An 18,132-nucleotide genomic window follows, 5' to 3' on the forward strand; every position below is an offset into this window, starting at 1 on the left:
ATGCATGGAGGCGACAGCTGCGTTTAGCAAAGAGGCGGCGTATAATAATTTAAAAGAGTTTTATGAAGTTACTGACAAGGTCGGTGAGGATGGGAGGAATCTGACCTTTCTTTGCAAACATTTGCACCTTAATGATTACTGTCCTGTTTTTCTTTTAATAATTCCTTATTTAAAAAAGACCATTCAAGCAGCATGTGTTTGAGAATGTACTGTAGGGGTGAACGCTGCAGCTGCTGCTAGTGTGAAGTGAATGGACAGCAACATAGCATTAAAGCAACAGAGGGGAAATGCTGTCCCCTCAATGCTAATGTAAAGCCTGGTTGGATAAGGATTCAAAATTGGATGTGAATATTAAAACTGATGCATAGCTTCAGTGTTAAAACTGATAAAATAATTGCTGTCAGTGCTTCTATATGGGCTGTGGCAAACATTTTGAAAAATAATAGCTCGCAGCAACGTATGGAAAAAAGAACTGAACTAGTTCATTTTTTGGAACTGGGTAAATGTTGAAGTTTGAACTGAACTAGTTCATTTTCAAATTTGTGAACTGAACTTTGAACTAGTTCATGTAGAAAATTAACTTTCCCAACACTGTGTGTGTATATATATATATATATATATATATATATATGTATATATATATACAGTGTTGGGAAAGTTAATTTCCCAGAATATAGGTTTATATATGCAGATAAGTTAACCCTGAATTCATAATCGATTTTAAATAGCAATAATTTAAGATTTTTATCTAGAAATGAATGACTGATACTTTATTATTTACTGCAAATGGCAAATCTGGCACATTGTACATCCTGCTCTTACTAAAGTTTACTCTTTATATAACCCCCCCTCTCCATTGTGCAACATTGATACAAAGCAATTGTTCCTCTACTAACATTCGAAGCGTTGATTCCAATGGAAGGGACACATTTCAACAAAGAACATAAACAGAGAAATCTAAGCTTCTTCTCCACAAAAGGTTCAGTGTGGACGTCCTAGCTTTCTGAGGGGCAGCAGAATACTGGACTTTCTCTGTGATTGACTGTTGCTGACGGAATGGTTGGCATCCAAAGTCCACAGGCCAAAATCCATCTCACTGTCCTCTGGCTGAGATAACTGTCTGTTCAGGTTGGCTGTTCAGGTTGGCTGCTGTAAGGCACTCATAATCAGATTCCAAAGAGAAGCTGATCATCATGGGCCAGCAAGCTCAGAGTAGTTCTTATGCAACTAGATGCAACTCCTATTCTAGACTTCCCTTCGTTAGCACGTCATCTCTTCTTCTTCTGTTGCCGCAGCATCTTTCTCCTCTTCATGATCATGACATACAGCTTCTCCAGACCTTCCTGCAGTCCCTCCCCAATGATAGCACAAGCAGGCAGAAGGTACCAGTCTGTGGCACGGCTGAGCTCACTGAGAGCTAACATGCTCTCCATCTCAGCCATGCTCAGCGAGTTCCTCAGGTCCTGTTTGTTAGCCACCACCAGAACTGGAACGCCCTGGTTCGCAGTCAACCGGGTGACCTTGTGCAGCTCGGTCTTGGCCTCCTCGATGCGCTCAGCATCCACAGAGTCCACCACAAACACGATGCCATCTGCACATCTCGTGTACGAGCGCCACAAAGGACGCAGCTTCTCCTGACCACCTACATCCCAGAAGTGGAAGGACACTGTCCGTCGGCAGACTCCGAGGGACATCTTGATCTTTTCTGTGTTAAAACCCTTAGTTGGAACACTGTTTACGAACTCATTGAACCGTAGGCGGTACAGGACAGTGGTCTTGCCCGCACAGTCCAGTCCTAAAATGACAATGTGGAGCGCCTGAAAGGGCGCCAGGCACGGGAACAACGAGTGATCCGATTGTCCGTTTCCCATCTTGGCAAAGCAGGAAAAGTCCTCCCCAAATGTTTAATAGGCTTTTTTTTATAGTCCAAGGGTGTTCAGTAGGAGCCTGGGAGGGGGGGTGACACAGCATACATAATAAGTCAAAGCAGTGAAAACACACAAACACCAAGCACCCCATAGTTTTGATGAAAGATCAAACACCCAAGTGAATACACCCTCTGTCTCAATGGAGAACCCCCCCGCCTCACATTCTACATGAGCACAGCGGGGGTATTCACGCGCTAATTTGGTTTCAGTATTGAGGACAGTGTCGATCAATAAACAACCGAATGAACCCGCAGCCTCTGGAGCCGGTCTCTGGTCCAGCATCTCCAGGATCTCCAGGATTTCATGGCAACAAGGGCAGGAGCTGCATGGGGCCCGATGGCTGACAGCCTGCTCATTGACATGTAACGCGAACCAAACCTACCTTAACGTCACCGACGCACGGAGGACTGGAGGACAGTGTACTCGCGGGAGCCTGTAATCACCCCGAGGTCTACACAACAGGAAGAATCACTAGAGGAAACCTAGGTAGTCATCCGATGCTAGCGGCGGTCCGTGAGAAGCACAGAGAGCGCTCCCCGCTTCTGATCCACTGAGAGGAGTCCTCTCCCTCACAAGCTCAGAGCCGCGCGGCAGCATACAAGCCCTCTTCCGCCACGCCTTTTCAAAATAAAGCCCTCATGAGCTACTAAACTGTGGGGCGCGAAGGGGCATGAAGGGCTGGGGGAAATGTAGATTTAAAAAAAAAAGATATATCTTTTTTAAATGATTGTTATTATTTTTTTCACAATAATTTATTAATTAAGATGCAAAACCCAGTCTCTTTATTGCCAAATATTTTAACTTTTTGTTTTGTTTTTCACTTTTTGTTATTATCCTGAAAAGATATTCAGTACAAAACATGTTAATTAGGCTATTACACTAAGATATTTTTGACAAATATTCGGGGGGGGGATGCACACATTTATTTGCATTGTTCCAACAAAGTGATTGCACATTTTATTTGGTTATGTTTGATGGAGCAATCTGGTTTACATAAAAGTGACTTCAGAATGCTTGGAGAGTGGATTAGTTTCTCATACAGCATCAAGCTGAACATAATATAGCATCCAAATGGGTTTATGAGTCAGGGTTTACATGAAATCCAACTAATGCTTAACTTCGGGAAAAACTTGATTTAGTGTACTTACGTGTTGTCAGATATTCTACATAAAAACCGTTCAACTATTTGTGTCTTTCCAGGTTATAATTATATCATTTGCTCACATTATCTTGTAGTATGCAGCAAAATTCTTAGAGTTAATTTTCCAGTGTTAGGTAAGTGTAGAGTTGAAATCACATTGCAAAAAGTTGATTCAACTCTTACAGAGTCAATTGTACAAAAGAGTTGCAGTGATTATCCAGTGTCAAGATCAGATTGATTGGCAACACTTAGTAGAGTTAAACTAACTCTTTGATTTAGGTTTTAAATGTAACTGTACAGTGTCACACTCCTTGGTGTAGGTTTAACTCTACACACCAAAATCCTTAGAGTTAATTTTCCAGTGTTAGGCAAAAGTGTTTAAGTGCACAGTTAAAATCACACTGCTAAAAGATTCAACTCTTACAGAGTCAATTGTACAAAAGAGCTCGAGTCATCATCCAGTGTCAAGATCAGATTAATTTGCAACACAGTTAAATTAACACTTTGATAGGATTGAAATGTAACTGCACAGTGTCACACTTCTTGGTAGCAGGTTAACTCCATGTAAGATGGTGCAAGGGTTAGAGACGGTGCGCTAGGAACTACAGAGTCGTTGGTTTGATCCCAAGCTTACCCATGTTCAAATGCAAAGATTCCCTGCGCAATACACCTAACCCTCAACTGCTCCCTGGACTAAAATGTAAACTCCATGTGTTTAAAAATGCATCAGATGCTAAAAGCATCAGCTAAATAATGTTTTATTCAACACTGAGCAGATATAGTTTGACACTTATTCTGAGTTAAATTGTTAACACTTTGTTGAGTGTTGATTTAACACTGACAAGACAATATAAACACCAGTTTAGAGTTAAAATTGACTCTCACAGAGTCAATATAACTCACTACCCAGTGGTGTTGAGAAACTAACGCTTGAGTATTGTTAAATTTCAACTATATAAGAGTTAAAATTAACTCTATAACGGTGTTAAAATGGCAACACTTTAAAAAGTGTTACGTTTAATTATAGTGCCTGGAAATGGCAAAAAATGCCCTAAATCAGCTTATTCAATTTCAAATTAATTTCTTTTTGGGTTTAATGTACCTCCAAAGGCTTTTTGAACATCTTCACATGTTCCATTGATGAGAACCACAAAGGATGATTTGTTAACATTCTACACTGGTTAGTAGGCTCTAGTTGGCTGCGTGATGCTGAGGGTAATGTCTTATTGTCAGTAGCCGCAATCATAATACATACCTCAGTGAGAAACCTCTACAACGTGAGCCCTGTCCTCGCCCAATGACACAGAGGACATATTGAAAATATTTAGCTAAAAAAAATTGTTGCAACAACATGTGATGCAACAACAAACCCACGGCCCGGATTGAACCAATGATTTAAACAGCACAAAAGAAAAGAGGGAGCAAACATAACTTTTGGATCACTGACACGGTTTTTTGCACCCAATCTTAATATTGTAAGCTAAAGATTCCTTTATTGTTTGGTTCAGTAAACCATGAGAACTTTCAAATACATACTTTTTCATTGGTAGTAGTAGTAATAGTTATAGTAAAAAATATAAGAAATGAAAGTAAATTATTTTTGACAATTAATGATTATGCAGTAAAATATGACATATTACACTATGGAGCGAAATTCCAGGTCAAAAGTGTTGTTCATATGAAAAATAAATGTGAATCTGAAAGTTTTTGCTGTGGAAAAAATAAACAATGTATTCAAAATAAAAATATGTGGACAAAACGTATTTTTGGGTTGAATATAGTTTTGACTCAATTCTATATTTTTTTTAAATAAAATGTATTTTTTCAAACTTTGCTTATGTACTTTATTATTTTTGCTATTCAGTGTATTTTCGGTTTGCAGATTTTATGTTTGCAGATTCAAATCATAAACGCTCTTTACGGACCTCCTAACCTCAGTAAATATGACAGTTATCTGGATCCCTCATTTACATGGCGAATCAGTCCGTTACCATATGGTCACACCAGAAAGGTTTTTGACCTTGCCTCTTTATTAGTACATGTACAGAGCCGTAGGTCTCTTCCTTGTTAATCTCATTTTCTATGTTATTATTGAAAAGTACTCTGTAGCATTGTTTTAGTTACAGTCTACATATCAAGTTTATTATTATTGTAAGCTATTATTGCATTCCTGTTCCGGTCGGATATATACACTCACCGGCCACTTTATTAGGTACCCCATGCTAGTAACGGGTTGGACCCCCTTTTGCCTTCAGAACTGCCTCAATTCTTCGTGGCATAGATTCAACAAGGTGCTGGAAGCATTCCTCAGGGAGTTTGGTCCATATTGACATGATGGCATCACACAGTTGCCGCAGATTTGTCGGCTGCACATCCATGATGCGAATCTCCCGTTCCACCACATCCCAAAGATGCTCTATTGGATTGAGATCTGGTGATTGTGGAGGCCATTTGAGTACAGCGAACTCATTGTCATGTTCAAGAAACCAGTCTGAGATGATTCCAGCTTTATGACATGGCGCATTATCCTGCTGAAAGTAGCCATCAGAAGTTGGGTACATTGTGGTCATAAAGGGATGGACATGGTCAGCAACAATACTCAGGTAGGCTGTGGCGTTGCAACGATGCTCAATTGGTACCAAGGGGCCCAAAGAGTGCCAAAAAAATATTCCCCACACCATGACACCACCACCACCAGCCTGAACCGTTGATACAAGGCAGGATGGATCCATGCTTTCATGTTGTAGACGCCAAATTCTGACCCTACCATCCGAATGTCGCGGCAGAAATCGAGACTCATCAGACCAGGCAACGTTTTTCCAATCTTCTATTGTCCAATTTCGATGAGCTTGTGCAAATTGTAGCCTCAGTTTCCTGTTCTTAGCTGAAAGGAGTGGCACCCGGTGTGGTCTTCTGCTGCTGTAGCCCATCTGCCTCAAAGTTCGACGTACTGTGCGTTCAGAGATGCTCTTATGCCCACCTTGGTTGTAACGGGTGGTTATTTGAGTCACTGTTGCCCTTCTATCAGCTCGACCCAGTCTGGCCATTCTCCTCTGACCTCTGGCATCAACAAGGCATTTCCGCCCACAGAACTGCCGCTCACTGGATGTTTTTTCTTTTTCGGACCATTCTCGGACCATATATATATATACTGTATATATATATATATATATATATATATGTAAGCTATTATTGCACTCCTGTTCCGGTCGGCTACATTCTTATATATTATTTATTATTTTTTATTGTGTTCTCCAAGCTGCCAAGAGGTTTGGTTGTTTGTTTTGTTGTATTTTTAAATAGGACAAAGCACAAAAATAAGAATTCTTTCAAGTGAATATCGATTTCAGGCTTTGACACATCCTCCGCTGGGGTAGTTCCCAGATTTCCAACAGCCGTGAAGGCCGCATTACGACGCGATGCGTGCGACGCGATGCGTGCGACGCGTTCTGCCGGGCAAGGACACTTAGTGCTGGAATGACATTTGTGTAAGTGAGCTCACGTTAAATGCTCAACTGTTAGCTTGTTTCTCGCCTGGGAGTACAGTACCACCCCTGTCCGGGAGAACCATTGCATCTAGACAGACTGCGGCGGGCTTTTGGATCGATAAGGTATCATTACAGGGTCGTTTACCAATTCGGTGTTTAGCTTCCTGCTAGCTAGTTAGCCTACTAAGCTAGCAACGACCATTGGCAGTCAAGTTAGGCGCTAACGTTAGCTAACAGCGCTGAAGCTAATGTCAACTCTAGGGAAGATATATTAGTCCCCATGTCCTTGCTATTTGCTAAGAACGACGTGTTGCACACGTGACTGAATAGTCATCAATAGCTATTTTAAATACAGCTGTTTCCAACTGTACTTTAACATAAATGTTGATTGGCATTACAAAAATTGATCAAGGTAATCCGATGAATTGTATTATTGTGTTTTGGGAAGTGTTTACTTTACCAAACAGAACTATGAATATTTCCAAATGCCATGGGTTTCCTGTCACACATGTTAGTGCTGGTACTTTGTTATATTATTGCTTTAAGTATTGCTTACTATAAGGGTCTTTAGATGAATTGTTTATTTTTGAAAATGTCCACAGCACGAGGTGCCCTTTACAATTGACCAGGTACATCTGCACCGCATCAATCCAACGACAACTGCTCTGCCCTTTATGCACATTACAGGACACAACTTGCTGGAACACTCGATCAGCGGCATGTTCATGGCTGCTTAATTCAGTCCAGGCTGTCTCGATGGAGTCTGATTATAAACGTGTGGTCTGCTGCAGGTCATGTGCTCCCGACATGGTCTGAAAACCTTAGGACAAGACCCAGGTCAAAGTCTGTCAGCAAGAAGACGTTTAAGACACGCACACATTTATACGTACACTCTATCGGGTACACCTTGCTAGTAAAAGGTTGTTCTCCATTTTGCCTTCAGAACTGCCTTAATTCTTGGTGGCATGCTATCAACAATTGGTTAGAAACATTCCTCAGAGATATTGGTCCATATTGAAGTGATAGCATCACACAGTTGCTGCAGGTTTGTCGGCTGCACATCTATGATGCGAATGTCCCGTTCCAGCAATGTCGCAGGTGAAATGGAGACTCATCAGACCAGGCAACGTTTTTAAATACGCCTGTGTGAGTTGTAGTCTCAGTTTCCTGTTAGCTGACAGGAGTGGTCCCCCAGTGTGGTCTTCTGCTGCTGTAGCCCATCCTCTTCAAGGTTACAGGTGTCATAGATGGTATTGTGCATTCCTTGGTTGTAACGAGTGTTTATATGAATAAACTTATGAATTGACTTGTTGGTAAATATTTCCAGAGCATTAAAACTTGATTTGCTTTTGAACAGAACAGCGTGTTGGGGAGGACACTCTGAAGACTCTTCCCTCTCCTCTCACGTTGGCAGAGCGGAAGGCCCGCTGTTGTCACAAGGGGTCCCCACTTTGTGTCTTTGCGGTATCCTTCGTGCGGTGAGGGATGGTCAGCTGGTAACTGGGGTTGCCCCTGTGGTGAATGGCTGTGAGCAGAGGGGGCGTCGCCTTCTGGGTGGGTTGTATCCGCAGCCATGGCCGAAGGCAAACCATCGGAAAGCAGAGCTGGAGTCTCAGCCAGGTAATCTGCTTCCTACTACTCCCTCTCTTTATTTGCATATACAATGAGGAAGGCTTATCTGCCACTATGTTTTAGTTGGGACTTTGTTATCCAATTCAGATATACTTTGTTTGCCTGGGAATTTTTGCTTTTTGTCAAACATTTCCTTGCATTTCTAGCAGAAGACTTTTGGGATTATTGGGATAGTGCCACAATCACATAAATTACCTTTTGATAAAACCAGTGACGAGCATTACAGAAGTGAGGAAAGTAAATGTTCCAACGCTTCCCTTAAAGACATGCATATTTACCTCCTTCAGTATTTAAGGTTGAAATCTTTAATAACTTATTGAGTTCAAATTCTGCAAATGAATTCTATAACCTGTGGCTTGTTTCAGTCTTTGTGCTAAAATGGCTTAACAAAGTCCTGGTCTCATCCACTGGATGCAGACAGAAATGATATATATTATATATAAAATATATATATATATATTATTGGATTATATATGAGCAACCGCTAACTAACTACACCTTTTTCAGAGTTTACAATGTTACAGATGTTTTCTCCTAATTCTATTATTACAAATTTTTGTTTTTTGTTCCCTTATATTCACAAACTTTCAACACACTATGTGAACAAGAGTTGTTCTATTTAATTCAATGTCTCCGTGTCCTTCCTTATTGCTCCTTCAGACCTGTCCCCTGAGCAGTGCATCATGGGCCCTTGTGCCCCCCAACAGCCTGAGATACCAGAGCATCAAGCAGTCGGTCCTGTCCCATCCGTTCCACCATGCCAGCAAGCCTCAGACAGGAGGTCACTACGAGGAAGACTGTGAGTCTCTCAGCGTGTGTGTGCTGGTGCGACAGGGCGAGTCCCACGGCCTGTACACGCTGCTGGAGATCCCTCTGCTGGCTCACCGTAAACCTGGGCCTCCCCCGGCCTCAGAGTTCTCCTTCCTGTTGACCACGGTGGATGGCAGCAGACAGGATGACATCACCATTGACAGCTTGAAGAGAGAACATGGCTGTTTCAGAAGCCTGTTTGAAGCGGAGAAATGCCCAGCACCGTTTATGTATGGCTCCCAGTTTTATTGTTTCCATTGCCCGGCCTCACAGACGGTAGCTGGCAGCCGGCTGCAATCCCTCCAGAATATTGAACTTTACAACAAGCCTGCGGAGCTGCCTCGGGTGCCATCCACCTCTCTGTGTAGCCATGCAGAGAGGCCAGAGGGTGACCATTCTGTGGGAGACAGTGAGGAAGAGCAGAAACTGGCCCTGATGTATGAAAGACTCAGGGTGGAGGTAAGAACACACTCTGCCTGGATAAATCACGGCTACTTCTAAACCCTTCTAATCCTGTACTATGGAGGCACTGAAGCACACATGACAGTATTTAAAGGCAATGTAACACGGGTCCCCATTTAAAGGAGTGTTTTTATTAGATACCCTTTTATACTGATGGGAGTATTGCATTAACGCTGTCTGACATCTTTAGGATAAAGGTTTATATTGTTTTTGAAGTCAGAAATTTAGGGCCAAAAAAAGCATTTCATTTGTCATTTTCATTCTACAAATTTGTATTTTTCACAGAGTGGCCATAATACTTGTAGGATTGTATGAATCTGTTTAATGTAAGTCGTTGAGTATGCTTTGACTTCCAGTGTTTATCAAATGTTCATTTTGGCTCCATACACAGAGTACTTTGTGGAATGGGATGTGAGCTACAGCTGGACTTAAGCTAAAAGGGCTGCAATTAAGTTATTTTTTTAATCGATTAATCGGTTGATTATTTTTGGGATTAATCGATCTATCTGATAAAACACCACATCTAAATACAGTTAAACAATAACCAAGTGCTATGAAATGAAGTTAAAATGGCATTTGTAAATAGATGCATTCCCTTTACAGGCATAACATCAACTACCGTATCACCCACAGTAGATGCACACGCGCACTAGACTACCGTAAATGACAGCATTAAAAATGTATATTGCAAATATATTTGTCAACAATAACCAAACTGCGACAAAGCACGAAATATATATATGACAACAGATTGAACACAACAAATCGACAACACCAAAAGTCCCTCCGCTTGATTTCAGCCGTCAACACGTACTTTTAGTCAATGTGAAGCATTAACAGAATAATACTGAACACGTTCTATAGAAATGTTTTTTAGTTAAACATTTTACAACCATTAGCTACATAACAACTCAGGATATAAAATAAATGTAATGTTATTAAAACGGCATCATTGGTCGATGCAATAAAGTGTTTGATATTTAAGTATTTGTTGTCCACAGCTGCTTCATACTGAATGAAAAGCTTCTTCATTAAATCCCTGCAGCTACCTCAACAAATCTGAAATCATTGAATTAAGAGATATACATTAAAGTAAATGTGATTCATGAATGTTTAACAATTATTTATAAATGTCTGATTTGATAAGCGCAGAGCTGCAATAAAATAATGGAAGTAAAAAACGGACAAACTGCAAAACCTAGTTTGAAAAGGTAATTCATTGCTACATCATTCAATATATGTTAAAATACTTGTATAGCAAAGTGCTTCAAACCATAGTAAGATTGTATCGTAGATAACGTTAACGTGTAACGGTCCACGCTGATTGTACACATTGTTCTACCGTTCACCTCAGACGCTCCATCGCTCTCCCCTGTTCTCACATTACATTTCTGTTTTTGCATTGTCCTTCTCCTCTGTGATTGGCTGTGTGTTATTAGTCAGCACACGTTCTAGTGTGCCCCAAAAATAAACTTTCGTTCTGTCAATGCACTCTACTGTCCTGAGGAAATGTGTTGCTGTGTATTCCCCTTGGTGTAAAATTACCTCAATATTGTTTTTCAGCTTCCAAATTTCTTAATGCAGAACCATGACTACAGCATGTACTCCAAAGATGTGGAATTCATCAACGGGCTCATCAATACAAAGACAAGGTACTGCTGCTCCTTATGGCAGACACTGTAGTGCGCGTGCGTGTGCGCGTGCATGTGCGCGCGTGCGTGTGCGCGTGCATGTGCGCGCGTGCGTGTGCGCGTGCGTGCGCAAACTGTGACCCTGCTGTGTGTGTGTTGGACAGAGGCCGGGCGCTGTACCAGCTCACCTTGTCCCTGTGGCGCCTCCTGTGCCTCTGTTACTACGCCAAGGCTCACCTGGAGGTACTGAAGCTCACGAAGCACATGGAGGACGGGAGCATTAAGGCTCGCTGGAGGATCAGGGGCCTTCCCTTCGCCTCTCTGCTGCTACGCTTCTATCGCAAAGACAAGTCCCTCCTGTACAGGTGACACATCGTTAGCAGCAGTCTAATGAAGACATTTGACTGCTTTAAAGAACTATTGAATTTTAAGTCCAATTTTTGGTGTTACAGGTCATATGATGCATTCTCTACTTTTTACATTGGACCGGATGGACTCATTCACTGTCATAAAGTTGAAAAGGTAAGCAGGTTACTGCTGTGGTGAGAGGAGTTTTTGACAGTTAAACAACTTACGCATTGCCTTAAATGTCTACCTGGCCAAAATGCAACCACAACAAGCTGCTCAAGGTGTTATTGGGATAGTCGTTTTGTTCATAGTTTTCTCAGGCCGGTTCATTCTGACCACATAGGCAAGCGAGCTTCTTTAAATTAGCTTCCATGGCGTGTTTGAAAGGCTGGAAGCCAACGTCCCATCTTTACTCCTAAGGGCACCACGAGCATCCAATTAACCATCATTTCATCATGAATTCATTCATGTTATTTTGCATTTTAGTCATGGATAAAAATCCAATTAAATTCAACTGTCAGTATCTTTTGTGTTTTTATAGATTATGTTTCTCCACTTTTAGTGCTTCAATTGATGACGTCACAGCGGAGACTATGTGGTGTGTGTGCTGTATTTGATGTGATCAACCTCTGTGTTGCAGGTGATGCCGGATCAGCCCCCTGTCCTCCCCACAGTGACCTCTCTCCTGGCGGGGGCTCTAGTGGCACTTGGGGTGCAGGAGTCTCGGCCTGCTCTCAACCTGCTGCCCCTCCTCCTGTCCTCCCTGAGACAGAGCAGAAACTGACCCCGTCTCACCTGTAGAGAGACGCTGGCCAGTGTGTCTGGGGTCCATGTGACTCCCAAAGGAGCAAATAAAATAAACGTGGTCAACATAAAGACAGCTCTGGGTTTTCAGATCCCGGAGCTACATGTGATCTATGACAGATAGGGTGAATGAACCATGCATCCAAACAGTAAAGACTGGGGATTTTGCTTTGCATTTGATGTTTGTGAGTGAATTCACTGCGTTGACTCATTCATAATGTAACTATCAGAGCCCACTAGTGCATCGGAGTAACTGTGGCAACTGTCACACACCTTTTCTGCTCACCTCCGCTTATTAGAATTGCGTAAGTTAGCATAGCTGCAGAAATATTGACAGTAACATCACTCCATATCCTCATCATTTAATTAACTGATTCTGTTAAATAAACTAGTATCCAGGAAGGGTTGATTGTCATGATCCATTTGGAATGAGTCTGCTACTATAAACGTTTAAAGTAATTCTACGTTGAGACTTGTATGTGTTCTGTTGGAATGAGCATCCCTCCTCTAGCTAGTGTCTGTTAATCAGGGTACAGACCACTGAATGGGCGGGTAAGGCTTGGTTCTAGTTAGCATGCTAATTTAGTTAGCTAAGACACATTGAATCTAATAATGATACTACACGCATCCACAATAACAAAATGCTTTGGTTTTGCTATAAGCCCAAAACCGTGCACAGCGGAGGAGCGGATTGGAACCCAGCTACCAGGTTCATTGTGTGTCTGTTGGACCATGTGATGAGCTGCACGTTTGTTTGACCCAGAACAGCTCCCTTCAAACCAATAAATACTCAAACCCGCCCTGCATTCAACCAAAGCCCGTTTCATGTGCTCAATACTAGTAAAACCTGCAGCGCTTCCTCTTCCAAAACCTTTTCTTGTTGCCAACAGATTTTGTTCATGAATAAATAATCTGCTTGTGTATAAAGATATTAATCCTTCACTTTCAGAAGTCTAATTAGCCCATAACAAAATGTTTGCCTTGATCTCGCTACGTTGAGTAATATCAATAAAGCTGTATTTGCTCTGCCGCCTTTCTTCAACCATATCTCTTCCTTCCTAAGTTGGGTATTCAGTATAAAACATGCCTCGAGTTGTTACTGATGATCCAAGTGTCTCCGGGGCGCCGCTCCAAAGCCTGTTTGTCACTACACTAGTGATGTGGAGCGCTGCCTCAGTGACCTTTACTGGCTCATGTTTTAAACAGCAAAGATGACCCTCCAGAATGCGAACCCCTCCTGGTGGTCCCTTTGCTCGAGCCGTTCTCTCTTGACAACAGAGAGGGAGTCTTGTGTACATGACGTGCTTGTGTTCCTCCTCACTGAGTCATCATGGAGACCATCGCAAATACGCTGGAATGAGAAACCAACTTTAGGTCTGTTTGTGTTTAGCTGTTTTAGTGCTAAATGGACCCTCAAGATCTTCATCACATTATCATTCACCCATTCATATTCATTCACACCCTGATGACAGGAGTTACCATACACAGACACCTGTCCATCAGTAACTAACACACACCGTGCTCACAGCAAGAGTGTCTTTCCCAAGGACACATGGACCAATGTGAAGAAAATAGAATTGTTAAAAGCATTGTAGCTCTAAACCAGTGTTTCTCAACCGTTTGTAGTGGGTCGCGGGCAGCAGTTCGGTGTTAAGGGATACACCCTGGTAAGAGGCAGCACAGTCAAAGACTACTCTGAGCTTTTTCTTTTTAGGGTGGTACACTCCGTGGTGTGGCAAGTACCATACTGTAATGTGCGTGGGTCGTGCGGATAAAAGGGACGCTCAGCCAGGATCACGTGCAACAAGTTTTATTGTTTTTCCCACGTCAAGTGTGCCGGCGTCGGGCTCGCTCGTGTTCCTCTCCCTCGCTCACCCCCGCCTCACTGCTCAAATAGGGGGAAAAAGCACCCACAATTATCCCCAGCTGGCTGTTATTGTCTCCAGCTGGCACCGTTCCCCGAGCCACTCCCCCTCTCTCCCACCTGCAGCCGGGCTGAAACCACGCCCGCCACCACATACCCCCACCGCCCGACTTAGGCCGGGGAGCCGTCCGGCCTAGCTTACTCCGCCCCCCCTCCCTCGAGAGGGCGGGAGAGGAAGTCTGCCACGACCATCTGCGTCCCCGGCCTATGGACCACCTTGAAGTTAAAAGGCTGCATGGCCAGATACCACCGAGTGATCCGGGCGTTAGTATCCTTCATGCGGTGGAGCCATTGGAGCGGGGCGTGGTCCGAACAGAGGGTGAATGAGCGTCCCAGGAGGTAGTAGCGCAGAGAGCCCACCGCCCACCGGATGGCCAGGCACTCCTTCTCCACCGTGCTGTACCTGGCCTCCCTCTCCGACAGTTTCCGGCTGATGTAGACCACCGGGCGGTCGACCCCCTCGACCTCCTGGGACAAAACGGCCCCCAGCCCTCTGTCCGACGCGTCGGTCTGCAGCACAAAAGGGAGAGAAAAGTTAGGTGTGTGGAGGAGCGGCTCCCCACAGAGAGTCTGTTTTACCTTCTCAAACGCCCGCTGGCACTGCTCCGACCACTGGACCGGATCTGACGCACCTTTCCGGGTCAGGTCGGTCAAGGGGCTGGTGAGGTCCGCAAACCCGGCGATGAACCGTCTGTAGTAACCTGCCAGCCCCAAAAACCGCCTCACCTCCTTTTTCGTCTTGGGACGCGGGCAGGCCGCAATAGCTGCTGTCTTGTCCACCTGAGGGCGCACCTGCCCACCCCCCAAGTGGTACCCCAGATACCGTACCTCCCTCCGTCCAACTGCACACTTCCCCGGGTTGGCGGTGAGCCCGGCCCGCCTCAGCGACTCCAGCACCGCGCCCACCCGCCGCACATGCTCCGCCCAGGTGGTGCTGTGGATAATGACATCATCCAGGTAGGCGGCTGCATATGCGGCGTGGGGGCGCAGCACCCTGTCCATGAGCCGCTGAAACGTGGCCGGGGCACCAAACAAGCCGAAGGGAAGCATGGTGAATTGGTACAAACCATACGGAGTGGAGAACGCCGTTTTCTCTTTGGACTCTGACGACAGGGGAATCTGCCAGTAGCCCTTAGTCAAATCCAGGGTCGTAAAAAAACGTGCAGTGCCCAGCCGGTCCAGGAGTTCGTCGACCCGGGGCATTGGGTAGGCGTCGAACCGTGACACGTCGTTCACCTTGCGGTAGTCCACGCAGAACCGCACAGTCCCATCCTTCTTGGCCACCAGAACGATGGGGCTGCACCAGGCACTGTGGGACTCTTCTATTATCCCCATCTCCAACATAGCCGCTAATTCCTCCCGAACCACTTTTCTTTTGTGTTCGGGTAGTCTATAGGGACGTGACCTTACCGTCACCCCCGAGGGAGTCTCAATCTGGTGCATTATCAGGTCCGTCCGGCCTGGCCGGGGGGAGAACACATCAGCAAACCGCTTTTGCAACTGGGCAATGTCTGCCCTCTGGTCCTCAGAGAGACGGGCCTCACACGGGAGCGGGGTGGGATTGACCGCTCTTGGCACCTCCGGCCCCAGGTCCTCTCTTTCCGATACTGTGGAAATCAGAGAAACAGACTCCGCCTCCCTCCAGGCTTTCAGGAGGTTGAGGTGGTATATTTGTGTAGCACCGCCCCTGTCAGACCGCACCACCTCATAATCAACCTCCCCCACCCGGCGTGTGACCTCGAAGGGCCCTTGCCACCTGGCCAGGAGTTTTGAGTTGGAAGAAGGAAGTAATACAAGTACCTTTTCTCCCGGTGTGAATTCTCGCAGCCTGGCCCCTCTGTTGTACAGCCGCTGTTGTCGTTCCTGGGCCTGGAGCAAATTCTCCCGTGACATCCTACCCAGTGTGTGGAGCTTTGCTCGCAGGTCCAGGACGTACTGGATCTCGTTTTTCCCGGGGCTCGGACCTTCCTCCCAGCTTTCTTTAATAAGGTCCAGCACCCCTCTTGGTGACCTGCCAAACAGAAGCTCAAAGGGAGAAAATCCCGTGGAGGCCTGGGGGACCTCCCGGACTGCAAACAACAGAGGGTCAAGCCATTTATCCCAATTACGTTCATCGTCGCTAATAAATTTACGAATCATGGACTTCAGTGTTCTATTCATCCGCTCCACCAGCCCGTCGGTCTGAGGGTGGTACACGCTTGTGCGGACGGACTTAATGCCCAGTAACCCGTAAAGTTCTCCCAGTGTGCGCGACATGAACGAGGTGCCCTGGTCTGTTAGAATCTCTTTCGGGATTCCAACCCGGGAGATGACCTGAAACAGAGCCTGCGCGACGCTCTTTGCAGAGATATTGCGCAATGGCACTGCCTCCGGATACCGGGTTGCGTAATCCATGAGGACTAACACAAAGCGGTATCCGCGTGCACTCCGGTGGAATGGCCCGATGAGGTCCATGCCGATACGCTCAAACGGGACCTCCACCAACGGCAGCGGCCGCAGCGGGGCACGCGGGATGGCTGGTGAATTAACCAATTGACACTCCGGGCAGGACGCACACCAGCGGCGCGCATCCGCCCGGATGCCTGGCCAATAAAATCGGGCCATTATCCGGTCTAGTGTTTTCCCGTATCCCATGTGACCCGCCATTGGATTATAGTGAGCCGCCTGGAAAATCATTTCCCGGCGGCTTTTCGGCACCAGCAACTGGGTGTTTTCCTGCCCCGTTCGAGTGTCACGACTCACTCTATACAGTCTGTCCCTAATCAATGAGAAGTGCGGGTACGACTGTGCTGCGTCAGGGCGCACCAAATGACCATCAATTCTTATCACTTGGTCGTAGGCTGAGCGTAGAGTATCGTCACGAGACTGCTCGAGCGGAAAATCTTCCATGGAGCGGAACTCGGGAACCGCCGGAGTCTCCACGGGAGGCTCCGCCGGTCTCCCCCCTCCCCCGGCGGCGTCGGACGACCTCGCGTCACCGCTGAGCACAGCACAAATGCCGCATGTCCCTGTCGGTCGTGAACGCACCCCCGCAGCCTCTCCCATTAGCGTGTTAAATCCCTCCCAATCCGTTCCCAAGATTACTGGGTGCGTCAGGTGGGAGCTAACCGCGACCTTTATTCTATATTTTTTCCCCTTGAACCTGAGTTCGACGGACACTATAGGATACTCGTGAATGTCCCCATGCACACACCTAATTTTCACCCACGACGCTTCTACCAATGCCCCTGGCCGAACCAGGCTCTGGTGTATCATGGATTGCGAACAGCCCGAATCCACCATCGCCTGGCGTGTACCCCCCTGGATTCTTACCGGAACGCGGTACGTCGCTCCCGGGCCGGGGGAGGGTGATGGAGCGCCGGCGACCCGGATCACCTGGCCCACCTCCATCCGCGGGCACTCCCTCCGCAGGTGGCCGGGCCGCCCGCACTTCCAGCACTCCTGCCCTGGCGTTTGAGAACCTCCCGGTGGGTCAGGAAGGGTGCCGGAGTTTGCTGCGGTCGGGGGGTTCCGGGGTCCGGCTGCCGGTGTCCGACGTGGGGCCGGTGTGGGCCGCCCTGCGGTCCGCCGCGGGCTCCGTCCGGTTGGCGCTGCTGCCGGTTGCGTCGCAGGCGGCGCGCCCTCCCGGGCCGCCCTGCCCGCTGCGGTGCACCGCCAGGTGGTCCTCGGCTAGAGTGGTGGCCGCCTCCAGCGTCGGTGGCCGGTGGTATCGGACCCACGCCGCCGTCCGGGCCGGGAGCCCCTCCACGAACTGCTCCCGTACCACCGCCTCCAGGACTTCTGCCGCTGTCTCCACCCCCGTCGGCCGGAGCCACCTGGCGGCGGCGTCTCGGAGCCGCTGCCCGTAGGCGAACGGCCTGTCTTCCGGCCCCAGCTTGGCCCCCCGGAATCGCCGCCGGTGGTCCTCGGGCAGCAGCCCTAGCCTGTCGACCACGGCCTTTCGCACGGCCGCATAGTCTCTCCG

General features: G+C 46.4%; 2 protein-coding genes across 5 annotated transcripts; one reads left to right on the top strand and one right to left on the bottom strand.

Annotated features, from left to right (window-relative positions):
• Positions 1-662: 662 nt before the first annotated feature.
• LOC119218826 (ADP-ribosylation factor-like protein 4A) lies at positions 663-2,525 on the bottom strand. The gene is made up of 2 exons (XM_037473552.2): positions 2,311-2,525; positions 663-1,947 (listed from the first exon to the last, which is right to left on the bottom strand). Exon 2 carries the CDS (start codon positions 1,869-1,871, stop codon positions 1,269-1,271), a length of 603 nt encoding a protein of 200 aa, XP_037329449.1. The 5' UTR covers positions 1,872-1,947; positions 2,311-2,525; the 3' UTR covers positions 663-1,268.
• Positions 2,526-6,492: 3,967 nt separating this feature from the next.
• c17h6orf136 (chromosome 17 C6orf136 homolog) lies at positions 6,493-13,274 on the top strand. 4 transcript variants are annotated; one of them, XM_037473466.2, is made up of 7 exons: positions 6,493-6,557; positions 7,915-8,177; positions 8,850-9,458; positions 11,025-11,113; positions 11,257-11,457; positions 11,545-11,614; positions 12,081-13,274. In XM_037473466.2, the coding sequence occupies exons 2-7, from the start codon at positions 8,079-8,081 to the stop codon at positions 12,222-12,224; spliced, it is 1,212 nt and encodes a 403-aa protein (XP_037329363.2). In that variant the 5' UTR covers positions 6,493-6,557; positions 7,915-8,078; the 3' UTR covers positions 12,225-13,274. The 4 variants fall into 4 exon arrangements, with proteins under 4 accessions (XP_037329363.2, XP_037329365.2, XP_037329361.2 ...); XM_037473468.2 differs by having other exon boundaries at positions 6,496-6,557; positions 7,920-8,177; XM_037473464.2 differs by having other exon boundaries at positions 6,502-6,680.
• Positions 13,275-18,132: the final 4,858 nt, after the last annotated feature.

This window comes from Pungitius pungitius, chromosome 17 (assembly GCF_949316345.1).
Source record: "Pungitius pungitius chromosome 17, fPunPun2.1, whole genome shotgun sequence".
In the NCBI taxonomy this organism is placed as follows: Eukaryota; Metazoa; Chordata; class Actinopteri; order Perciformes; family Gasterosteidae; genus Pungitius; species Pungitius pungitius.